This window comes from Octopus sinensis, linkage group LG14 (assembly GCF_006345805.1).
Source record: "Octopus sinensis linkage group LG14, ASM634580v1, whole genome shotgun sequence".
NCBI classification, from domain to species: domain Eukaryota; kingdom Metazoa; phylum Mollusca; class Cephalopoda; order Octopoda; family Octopodidae; genus Octopus; species Octopus sinensis.
In genome coordinates this window covers 6,057,833-6,071,121 of record NC_043010.1, presented here as the reverse complement: position 1 = coordinate 6,071,121, position 13,289 = coordinate 6,057,833, and the positions used below count along the sequence as shown (strand labels likewise).

The window sequence follows — 13,289 nt, the reverse complement described above, 5'->3', positions numbered from 1 at the left end:
AGGGGCTAAACATAGAGGGGACAAACATGGACAGACAAAGGGATTAAGTCAATTACATTGACTCCAGTGCGTGACTGGTACTTAATTTATCGACCCTGAAAGGATGAAAGGCAGAATTTGAACTCAGAATATAAAGACAGATAAAAGGACACTAAGTATTTTGTCCGATGTGCCAATGATTCTGCCAGCTCACTGCCTTAACAGAAAGCATATAATGACAGGTTGAATAATGATTGATTAAGTGAAATTTGACTAAAGTTACTTTAAGGAACTTTATATCAGCTGGTTCCTGTTTTTCCATGAGTTGTGTTTTTAATAAATTTTTGTTGTCTTCTTCCAAATTTCCTATTCATTATGGCATCTCAAAATTTAGGTATTTGTTCCAAGAGAAGAGAGCATGTATCCAGGTTATAGAGAACTAAACAGTGCTGACCAATTTAGTGAAATGTCAACATTATCATCTCATAATGATAGTGGTCATGGATGGAGTGTCGGTAGTGCTGGACATTATGAAGAACTACCAGGTAAGTGATAAATTCTTGTTTCCATTTCCGTGACTGTTGCTTTATTTTAATGATAACATTTTTGAAGTTCTTTTTAAATCAAAGCTTTTTGTCTAAAGCACATTTTCCTTTCTGTGATATCAGTTGTAAGGCAGAAAAATATTTAGTTATGTACATCTCAATGTATACGTGCATACACACACAAACGCCCTTTAGTTCTTATGTCAAGATAAAGAATGTACTCTTAGAATTTATCCTTCATTTTTTGGTACAATACTCAAATTGCATTATAATCTTTAAATGTAACTGTTTTTAGATCTGTGCCGTTACCAAAGTGATCTCACATGGATTAGGAGAAATCGACTTCCACACACACTGAACAGATCAAAGGGAGATAACAATGGCTATCCCTTTCAACCAGACGCCGATATGGACTCTTCCTATAATCAAATACCCTTGACTATAATTGGGACCACATCGAATATAGCTAAACATCCATCTACGGTAGCAAGGACAAACGACTTTACTTCAAGTAGTAAAGTACCTCTATCAGCTGTACCAAAGGTAAAAACATTGCCAAGGGTACCTCCAGTACCTCCTGTGACAACACTAAACAACTAACACCATACTTAACAAAAACAATGAAAACAAACAAAACAATACCTAAAGTGCTTGAAAAATACTAATAGGCAATTTGTTTAAATATGAAAATGTTATTAAGAATCTTTTTTCTTTCTTTTTCTTTTTTCTTTTTTAATTGTTTCAGTCATTTGACTGCGGCCATGCTGGAGCACCGCCTTTAGTCGAGCAAATCAACCTCGGGACTTATTTCTTTGTAAGCCCAGTACTTATTCTATCGGTCTCTTTTGCCGAACCGCTAGGTGACGGGGACGTAAACACACCAGCATCGGTTGTCAAGCTATGCTAGGGGGACAAACACAGATACACATACATACACATACATATATACGACAGGCTTCTTTCAGTTTCATAATTTTTTTTATAGTTTTAGCTGATGTGGTAGATGCAAGTTTGAGATTAACTGCATGCATCTTTAAGGCACTAAATCTATCACAATATTTACATAACTGAAGCAAACACATGGTATATATCCATATTTATCTTTCGGGTCGTGATAGCGAACTATTTATTCTGTAATGGCTTACAATTACAATTTTTGTCTAGAAAGGAAATTTCTCGTAAGACATAATTTTAATACAAATAGAATTTTTTCTAAGTTACTATTTTGAGTTGGATATTTACTAAAGAGAATGAATCTTCAACTGTCTAGTTTTCAATTGTTATAATTGTAATTTAAATAATTGATATTAGAGCAATTTAAGCAACAATTTATGGAAACATTTCAGAGATGAGATAGATGTGTTCCCCGAACTCAAGTTTTATAATGAAATAGTTTCTGATTATGAGATAACACAAAGCACATCTTTATTAATTTCCATTACAAATATTTTAAGAAGTGATGTAATATTTCATTAGAAAAAAAAGCAAATTTTTATCTTTCTTCGTTAATCTTGTCCTAACAAAATCACACATGATAAATCAATTAATAGACAGAGCTAAATATATATTTTTTTACATGCATTTGTTTAACGAATTTAAAACAGCAAAATATGTTAAAATCGTCATAGACATAGAATTTGGACCAAAAAATTTAATTGTACAGAAAGATGCAAACTTCTAAGGATATAATTCTTTTGCAAAATCTGTTTTTGAGATATTCCATTTATTCATATTCTCACTATAAGCATGCCACTTTTAATATAATCTACAATTTTATAAGTATTTCAGTAATTTAATAATGAGATAAACTACTCTAAAAATATTTAAAAATTGATATTGTAGATTTGGTGAGTAAAAAGTTGTCAAGCCAATAGAAAATTAAAAACTTGATTTATAAAAAGCTTTATAACTTTTACTTAAATCGTGAAATAGCAATTATTTTCATTGATAATTAAAATACTTTCAAGTATTTCATAATAATATTTTTCAGCATTTATTTAGTATTTGACCACAATGTTCAGCACACTAACGTTTTCATAAATCATACTTATAAATTATATACTCCATATGTTCACACACACACTTATGTATATGTATGTGTGTGTGGGGGGGGGGGGAAGTAAACTTGTCTGTGAGTCAGCCCATCATTAACTGCAAAAGTTGGAGGCTATATTTCCGTTTCCTTGCATTGGAATAAAAGACAGCTTGTCATTGGCCACAACACACATTACATACTACACAACCAACTTCATAGAACTATGTAACAGTGTGTGTCACATACCAAGCTCCTACTATTATTACAACTTCGTTACCAGAACACTGGAACAATACAGTTACAACTGTAGAAGCAACTGGCAGAAGTATAAGCAACTTGGTAAGTATTTCTTAAAAGCTTCTGTTATCCTTAAATAATTTATTTAGACATTTATAACACTCTCTTTCTTTCTCTCTCTCTGTCTATCTGTCTCTCTCTCTCCAAGAAACAACAATAAAAATAAGTTTAGTGACTTCCACATCCTCATGTTATTTAAGTAAAGACTTAATTTTCCTTGTCACCTGCTTTACCTATTACAAATATATAACGTTGGTGTTAAGAAATATTCTGATGTAGAACTTTATCACTTACAGATGTATTTAATAATTATAATTTTCAAAATATCTTTATAATATTGTGCACCATATTTAGTCAGGATGTTAACGTAAAATAATAGGATATCATAAGATATATATATATATATATACTTGATAATCGAATTTCCATGCTGCATTGTAAATTTGATATGTCTTATTTTCATCATATTCTATTATTAGAACAGAGTGTAAATAAGCTGGGAACAAGGGAGGCTATTCTTAGTGAAATAGTAAATTCGGTACAAATTAGTGCTTTCGAAAAAAATAAATAGAAAAATTTCACGATGCAAAGTAAATTATTTCGTAAACTTTTTTGGGACAAGTCTTACAATCTTGAACCACCAAGAAAATTTTATTCAAGGGTCAAGATTATGGTTTAGGACGAGACTGTGAATTTCTTAATTTTTATTTTTTCTAAACACCCCCCCTTCCCCACCCACAATCATCATCTTTATTGTCATTACCATCATTAAGATCTTTTTTATTATGCTTGCATGGTTCAGATAGATTGCAATTAAGCAGATTTTCCTCCGACTGGGCACCCTTCCTGTTGCTAACCATTATCCGTTTCTAGGCAAGGCGATATTTTCCCAAGGCCAGACATGTTTTTGCAGAATATGGTAACTAAATAACCTTCATCTGCAAGAATCAAGTGTTGGCAACACCAGGAGACACTCACACACACACACTCACAAACATAGGACAGGTTTCTTTCTTAGCACCCACTACACTCTCGGAGTGGTTGGCATTAGGAAGGGCATCCAGCTGTAGAAACTCTGCCAGATCAAGATTCGAGTCTGGTGCAGCCATCTGGTTTGCCAGCCCTCAGTCAAAATCGTCCCACCCATGCTAGCATGGAAAGCGGACGTTAAACGATGATGATGATGGTGATGTCTACTAAATTCACTCACAAGGTTTTGGTTGGCCTTAGACTTTATTAAAAGATACTTTCCCTACGTGTCATATTGTAAGACTAACCCTGAAACCGTGTGGGTGGGAAGCCAACTTCTTAACTACTCACCCTTACCTGCACACATACACACACACACACACACACACACACAGTAAAATGCATGGTCCAGTGGTTAGGCTGTTGGGCAAACTATCACATGATCTCGGGGTTTCAAATCCTGGACTGAGCAGTGAGTTTTTTCCTTGAGTAAATCATGTCACTTCTTATTGCCCCAGTCTGCTCAGCTGTGGAGGATTACCAACTCAGTACTGGTGCAGTTCTTTCTTCTGCTAACCGTCACATCTTTGATGTTTCACTGGGTGAAGGATGAGAGAGCCAAAAGTAGTTTGTTTTTGCTTATAGACACCTAAAACAGTCAGTGAAAGCATTGAAGCCATTCTTGCTGGTGAATGACACAAATGGTATAACCTACTCAGTCATACTTTCCTGCCCTTGTGTGCATGTGACAGCTAATCGTTATATAATAATAATAATAATAATAATTGTGTACAGTGCTCAGGTGCACTACAACTCATCTAAAGTGTATATATAATCAGGTGTAGTTTCGGCGGATTTCGGAAAGCATGAGGGCCTTAAAGGATGCAGTGTCATGGCAGTCAACAACTGACGCAGGCAGTTTATTCCATGCTTCAGCAACTCTGAGCGTGAAAAAATGTTTCCGAAAGTCATGGGAGCTGTGTTGTTTTCTGACTTTGTAGGCATGTCCACGTGTGTTAGACACATGGAGATTAAAAAGGTGTTCAGTGTTGTTAACTACCTGTATCGCCCGGGGTTTCTCAGGTTTGTTTCGACCCTTTAGAATTGGAATTTTTAAAAAGTAAAAATTTTGCATTATGTAGCTTGTTATTCTCTTTAAGTGAACATTTTTCAGGTTGAAATACACCGAAAAATGGCGACACAGCAGTCAAAAAATCGTAAAAAATAGGGATTTTCATAGAAAAAAAGGACTTTTTTTATGTAAATAATTTTTGGTGCTAACATGGTCCGATTAAAATTTTTTCTTCTATGGCAGGAAGAGCAAGACTTCTATCATACTCTCAATTTTGGCCAACTTGCGCCGCAGGGTCTCGGAGGAGATAGTGTTAGTTGAAGGCTACCAAACCTGCCATACACAGACAACTTCAGCTTTATATAGAGAGAGATTATACCATACTGCAGAGAAATTCTGTTAGATTCCTTAAGTTCCATTTCAAAGCAAGATTATATGCTTATATTTTAAACTGTGTGTGCATGCATGTTTTTAGACATCCCTACACTAACTAATGAATAATGGAAAATACAGAATATTTATAGATTGTGCAATGAGTATGCAAGCTTAATGTAGGTGCAGGCATAACTGTATAGTTAACAAGTTCAATTCTTGACCATGGGACTTCAATTTCTTTCCCACTGCATAACATTAACTGTAATTAACAGTATTCTATACTGTAGCTTCTATATTATCATAATTATATTCAAAGTGTTAATATATTCTGTAATTGTTTTTAATGTTAAGATTACTTTGACCTTACTACAGTATGCATAATTTATTTTTATATAATTATATCAGAAGAGTATAACCATATCTATTTCCTATGTACATATCCATTTCAGACCAGTGGAATATATTGAAGAAAATTAAAGAGATGTTTACCTTAATATTGTTGATGTTGTTGATGGCTGATTGTTGCCGGTGTGTGGATCATACCTACCATGTGAAAGAGAACAATGATATACACAGCTTTATTGGAGATATTATCACTGATACACACTTATTGGATGATATACAGTCTCAAGATGATAACAACAAACTGACATTTAATATACTCCAGGGTGGTACCGACGGAAGTGTTCAGTTGTATAATGTTACACCTGGAGGACAACTGCACACAGCTGCTATATTGGATGCAGAAACCCTGTGTCAATATAATGTGGAATGTTTCAGGATATTGGAAATAGCAGTTCACCATGATCATTCTTTTCTCAAGATATTAGAAATCAAAATTATGATAGAAGATGTTAATGATAATTATCCCATTTTTCCCAACAAAGACTTTAATATACAGTTTGATGAAAATGATTTGAAAGGAACAAAAGAAATAATTCTAAATGCCATTGACAAAGATGTCAGTATTCAGAACTCAAAGCTTTCTTATGAACTGAGGAATAATATTAATAAAACTTTCCAATTAATGGTAATAAAAATTTCTGACCGGAAAAGTAAAATAGAATTAATTCTGAATGGAAAACTAGACAGAGAAATGAAGAAAAATTATGATCTTCTTCTAATGGCTACAGATGGGGGATCTCCTCCAAAACAAGCAGATATGGCCATCCATATTTTAGTAAGAGATAAGAATGACAATGCACCTGTATTCTCCCAAAGTATTTATAATGTCACAGTAAAAGATACACAGAATTTGCATAAACCTATTTTGAATTTAACTGCTACAGATGTAGATCAGGGTACGAATGGACAAATTCTATATACATTCAGTCCTGACACCTTAGATAAAGATAAGAAATTCTTTATTTTAAATCAGACATCTGGAGAATTATTTGTGAAGAAAGAATTTGAATTTGGAAAAATCCATAAATTGTTAGTTGAAGCCACAGATAATGGAAAAATACCTATGTCTTCAACAGCCACCATCCTTATTAAAGGGATCAGTTACCTTAATAATCCACCAAAAATCCATGTAAAATTTATCTTAAAGTCAGCAGGAAACAAAACAGTAATCTCAGAAGCATCTAAAATTGGCAGTTTTGTTGCTTATGTCAAAGTTACTGACAATGACAGTGGAGTAAATGGACAAGTGAAGTGTCATTTACAAAACAGATACCTTCAGCTAATCTTAGTATCTGCAGAGAAATACAAAGTTGTTGTCAAGAGTGAAATAGATAGAGAGAGTGAGAAGAGCTTTAATTTCACCATTAAATGTCAAGATAATGGTTTACCTCCATTGAAAGTAGAGAAACAGTTTTCTGTGTTGGTTACTGACATAAATGATGTACAACCTCAGTTTAGTCAGGACATATTTAAGTTTCTCACCTATGAAAATGAACACAAAGACTTCCCTGTTGGATATGTCAATGCCACAGACCCAGATATTGGAGACGGAGGACAATTAACCTATTCTCTATTATCTAATGGAAAAGATATTCTACCATTTCAGATATCTGATGTGGGATTCATTTCCACAACTGAGTCCCTAGACAGAGAAGAAAAGAACGTGTATGAGTTTAAGGTTTTAGTAAAAGATAAAGGAACACCATCACTGGAGAAGAGAGCAAATGTTGTTGTTGAGGTTATGGATTTAAATGATAATGCTCCCTATTTCAGTTTCCCTAATGTTGACCCTTTCAGTCTTAATGTCCACTACCATCCCCACTCTGACCAGGATATCACAGTTGTTAGGGCCTCTGACAGAGACAGCCAACACAATGCCTTCCTCACATATGAAATACTCAGAGGTAATGAGAAACACTTATTTCAAATGAACCATCACTCTGGTGTCTTATCTTTCTCTCGCTCACTTACCAAAATGATGCTGGATTCTATGAACTGGAATTAGGTGTGAAAGACAGTGGCAGTCCAGTTCTGTCATCGACAACAACTTTGTCTTTGACTCTAACAGTTAGTAACACCACATCAAAGATATTTAAGGCCCCTTCAAAGACAACAACAGAATCAAGTAATGGTCTCCAATTGAATGTGATGATTGTTATTGTTATAGCAGCTGTGATCGTATCAGTTGTTATAGTGATCTCTATATCAATCTGTATAGTTCATAGACTGAAGCAGACAGACAGCAACTATAACAACAGTGTTGATATGTACCACAAGGTTACACCTACATTAAACATCCAACCAAAGTATACATTTGACCCTACCTGTGTTCCTCCTGGAGTTCAGTACACAATGGAGAGAAATGTGAAAAATTTCAACAACCAATGGTAGACAGAGACAATATTCACTGCAGAACTATGTCTTATAGATGGAATGATCAGGCTTCAAGAGAAAACAATCAGGTAAGATGAAATGTTTGTCATTTTGCATATTAATTTTTAATCATTTCAAATGCAGCTTCTTCTGTACAGATTAAAAACAGAATTTTGCCTTTAAAATGTAAAGATATATTCAAAGTAACATATACTTTTACCTTGATGAAGTTTGAACCTCAAAATCTGAGATTCAATTGCAGAAATGGTTTCTAGATAATCTTCCTTAAACACAGTTGCTTTTGCAGATCTTAGTTTTGTTCCAACCAAAGACAGTAATCTCTATGTAGCGTTTAAAGATTACTAAAAATTTTGAAGCTGTAGTAAATGATGTTATAAATAGATCAACCTCTTCGATTTCAGTAAGTCACCACTCAATCAAGTGATCCCCTATAGTAGTATATCTTCTTAGACATCATCCACCATTTCTCTGACTACAATCTTTACCGATATTCACTTGTATTACTATTAAATCACACCATGTAAGAGCTGCAATAGAAATTCAGAACCTACAAATATATATTGAATACGAGATATGCCACTAAGAGATATGCTCAAGCGGTCAAGGCCAAACAACTGAGAAGCAAACCTGTGGTATTGAGCAGAACATTTGCTGTAAAGATATTTCTGTTTCAGCCACTCAGTGAAGAATGTGTCTGAAATGTAATGGAAAATCAGTGCGTTTGAAAACATTGATGTCAAAAGCAAAGTTTGAAGGGAATAGTCATTTCATTTGATTTCTAGATAGAAGCAATTAGGATATAATAATTAATGACCAAAGACAGAAAAAATTTAAAATTTTGTTACACAGTGTTATTCATATCCTCATTGAACTTGGCAAGCTAAATTATTTGATATGAGTCTTATTTTCTTCTTTATCTAAGTTTTTTTAATCATTGCCAATTCAACAGTTATAGTAGTCTGTGTCAAGAGATAGTAATTTTGTAGATATATACTGGAGACAATGAACATTAACCCTTTAGTGTTCGCATTATTCTGCCAAAATTAATGCTTTTTTACCCACATTGTTTTGAACTAATCATGCATTATCTTGGAGCTATGAGATTTTGATGAGGTCGCTGTTAATTTTTAAAACGATATTGTAGGTTTGGTGTGAGAGACCAGATCTGGCCAGTTTGAACATAAAATAGGCAGAATACTTTTGACCGGATATGGCCGGTTTAAATGCTAAAGGGTTAAATATGCTATGATTGGTTCAAATATTCTGATTACTGTTTTGTGTCTATGTTAGAGCTCAACTTTTTAGCCTATGACTTGTACCATAGTTTAGAAATTAATATTCCAATTGATGGTTTGTTGCTATTTTAATTTCTGGTTTATATTTTATATTTTCATTTTTGAATGTCCAGAACATTATGAAGATCCACTAAATTTATAATTTTAGATGTTTGTTCCAAGAGAAGAAAGCATGTCCCCAGGTTACAGAGACCTAAACAGTGTTGACCAATTCAGTGAGATGTCAACATTGTCATCTCACACTGATAGTGGTCATGACTGGAGTGCCAGTAATGCTGGACACTATGAGGAACTGCCAGGTAAGTTAGAAATGTTGAATATTTCTATATTGTTAAGATGTATGTTATATATCTCCAACAATACTAGGAGGTCAAAAGTAGAAATGAATATTAAATAAGAGATTGATATAATTATAACACCAAAGATGTAAACATTAATTCGATCAACTGATTGTCCATCTTTTTAGTTTAAAAGTGAGTTCATTTTCTATATTTCAATATAAATAAATAAATAAATGCACCCCTATAAAGCCTAGCCAGCCTCATGGGCCCGTTTTCCCGGTTTCTATGGTGTATGTGTTCCCCAGCTGGATGGGATGTCAGTCCATCGCAGCGTTACTCATTTTTGCCAGCTGAGTGGACTGGAGCAACGTGAAATGAAGTGTTTTGCTCAAGAACACAACGCGTTTCCCAGTCCAGGAATCGAAACCACAATCATCCGATCATGGAACTGACACACTAACCACTAAGCCATGCGTCTCCACATATTTCAATATATTCAGCACTATTATGAGCAATGTATATAAATATACAGACATTTTCCCACTAAATTATAAAAATATTAAAATTTTAGCTACAAAGAACCAATTTAGTAAAACAGCATCATTTTGGTTTGTCTGAAATACATTCTAGATAGTGAACTCTTTGATTGATAAATTATTTGTTTCTTTCCAGACCTGTGCCGTTACCAAGGTGAACTTACATGGAACAGGAGAAATCAACTTTCACCTACACTGAACAGATCACAGGGAGATAACAATAACAGATATTATCAACATAACGCTGACATAAACACGACCTGTTATCCTGACCAAATACCTGGTACCACATGGAATTTAACTGAACAACCAGTTTCAGTACCAATGACAAGTCCGTTTACTTCAAACAGTAATCCACCTCCACCAGATGTACCTAAAGTAACAACACTGCCAGACAGTATCTTCAATACCTTAGGTATCACCAATTTATAGCTATTACAAAACGCTTAGTTATCAGCTTTAAGAGAACAATGAAATAATAATAATATACACGTCAATCATCTCGTCTAGGTCGTCCCATGGGATGCTCCATAACTGTTTCCACATGTTTCCCCCATTCATCTCCATCTTCCATAATGGTCCTCAGCTCCTGTGCCCCTTCCATACCCGTATCCTCTAGCATATTTTATCTTACTCTTTACTCTCTTTTTACTCTCTTTTACTAGTTTCAGTCATTTGACTGCGGCCATGCTGGAGCACCGCTTTTAGTCGAGCAAATCGACCCCGGGACTTATTCTTTTGTAAGCCCAGTACTTATTCTATCGGTCTCTTTTTGCCGAACCGCTAAGTGACGGGGATGTAAACACACCAGCATCGGTTGTCAAGCAATGCTAGGGGAACAAACACAGACACACAAACACATACACACACACACACATATATATATATATATATATATATATATACGACAGGCTTCTTTCAGTTTCCGTCTACCAAATCCAAATCCACTCACAAGGCATTGGTCGGCCCGGGGCTATGGCAGAAGACACTTGCCCAAGATACCACGCAGTGGGACTGAACCCGGAACCATGTGGTTGGTTAGCAAGCTACTTACCACACAGCCACTCCTGCGCCTTCTGTAGATTGAATAATCAATATTTATTGCATGTAATTATAATATAGGAATATTATCAGTTTTAATTACTTTTTCCTATTTATCTGTAGTCAAAATAAACTAAAGTATAAAAGACATATGATATTAAATAGCATGAATAGAATTTCATTCGATATTAATTACTGGTATTAAATACTCAACCTCACGACAAAGACTACTTTAATTTAGAGATTTAAAGAGAAATACTTCTTCAGAAAAGATAATCCTCTTAAAATGTTTGTCAAAAGTATTCAATAGTAAATTGTTGACGTCATAAGAGAAAGTGAAATAATTCTTTTTTGTTTATTTTTGGAACAGTGGATCTTGAAGCAGATGACAAAGCTATAAATGATAGTGTGTAAATGTTAGGTTAAAACATATTTTCCTTTTGAAAACCTTTTTCAGACATGGCTGTGTGGTAAGAAGCTTGCTTCCCAACCACGAGGTTCCTGGTTCAGTCCCACTGTTTCCCACCTTAAGCAAGTGTCTTCTATAATCTAGGGTCAACCAAAGCCTTGTGAGTGGATTTGGTAGATAGAAACTGAAAGAAATCTGTCACGTGCGTGTGTCTATGTATATATATATATATAAAACTTACTAAGTGTGTGTGAGTGCAAAACTACATAACTTCTGAAGTTCGCAACTGATTTTCTCCAAACTGGGAACATACATTACTTATGTTCAAGAGATTGTTTTAGACCCTTAACATTTTTCACATAAGATGTAATGGGACCTCTTGGGAACAGAAAACCCCCTTTCTTATGGTATTTATGACTACTGTGGTGAAGGAGGTAATTCTTTGCAAAGTAACTTTCAGAAATCGATTGTCTCCCTTACATCCAGCACAATGACACGATGTAGACTTGAGACTGCATTGTCTAAGTGGCAGCAATAATAGCGTGTTCCCATACAACCACAGGCAGCAATTTGTTGGAATAAAAACTGTTTGGAACGCACTATGTTTATTGTGAAAAATATGCTAAGATATGTTGAATCCTCAGACTATGCTATGACAATAACTATTTAGATGACCATGACCTTAGTAAATTCTGCCCCACCAGGTCACAGAGGGGAAGACCACCCACCATCACTTCAGCAGTGAAGAAAAGCACCACAGAGTGCTGGGGTGGCTGGACCGCACCCACCCAAAACCCTGAGAACAACAATCAGGTGAAGGAAATGATTGCATGTGCAATAGGGGCCAGCGTAAAAACCACCTTGAAAAACCACATAGTAAAGTTTAATAAAAAAACTATACACGCAGGTTCAAGGTGCAGCCATCTCCAGCTATACCTACACCAATGGCCGCACCTTGAACCTGCGTGTATAATTAGCAAAACAGTCCACAACTCTTCTACTCTACAGTAGATATGTAGATGACATTAATATCATAGTTAGGACCAACTCTAGTGACGGTAATGTAGAGACTGAGAAGAACGTAATGGAGAGCATCCAGCAAATAGCTAACTCCATTCACCAAAGTATCAAGAAAACTATAGATTACCCCACTAAGCACCCTAACAATAGACTCCCTGTACTTGATACTGAACTTTGGTTAGAGACTGTGAACCATAGAGTGCAGCTCCGACACTCTTATTACATGAAACCCGTAAATTCAAAATATGTTGTTCACAAGAACTCAGCTTTGTCACACAACATGAAAATTAACATACTGATAGCAGACCTAGTTAGAATAATGAACAATGTGTCCCCACTATGCGAACCCTATGAAATGAAAAAAACATATACAGAACTTCATGCACCGCATGAAGTTCTCTGGATATGATCAGAAAGATAGGGTTCGAGTATTCAGGGGGGCTAGAAAGAAGTTAGATAACATTATACGTAATGATACCAGTGGTACCTGCCCTAGATATAGAAACAAAGAATGGAATAGAATACAAAGAACTTGTGACAAAGCAAACAGGGTGAACACGTGGTATAAATCTGACAAATATCAAGGAGTGATGTTTGTAGAGGCCACAGCCCATGGAGAACTAGCCTGTAGATTTA

General features: G+C 35.1%; 2 protein-coding genes across 2 annotated transcripts in view; both read left to right on the top strand.

The window, feature by feature from the left end:
• The window catches only part of LOC115218750, an 82,937-nt gene that overhangs the window by 42,846 nt on the left and 26,802 nt on the right, over positions 1–13,289 (top strand). Inside the window, exons 14-21 of the mRNA XM_029788660.2 lie at positions 374–524; positions 820–1,121; positions 2,685–2,898; positions 5,722–7,657; positions 9,021–9,045; positions 9,515–9,665; positions 10,320–10,598; positions 11,595–11,634. Of these exons, the coding sequence (XP_029644520.2) occupies positions 374–524; positions 820–1,121; positions 2,685–2,898; positions 5,722–7,657; positions 9,021–9,045; positions 9,515–9,665; positions 10,320–10,598; positions 11,595–11,634 (3,098 nt within the window). The remainder of the gene's footprint in view (positions 1–373; positions 525–819; positions 1,122–2,684; positions 2,899–5,721; positions 7,658–9,020; positions 9,046–9,514; positions 9,666–10,319; positions 10,599–11,594; positions 11,635–13,289) is intronic.
• On the top strand, positions 8,053–10,877 carry LOC118766059. Its single transcript, XM_036509259.1, has 3 exons — positions 8,053–8,139; positions 9,515–9,665; positions 10,320–10,877. The coding sequence occupies exons 1-3, from the start codon at positions 8,062–8,064 to the stop codon at positions 10,613–10,615; spliced, it is 525 nt and encodes a 174-aa protein (XP_036365152.1). The 5' UTR covers positions 8,053–8,061; the 3' UTR covers positions 10,616–10,877.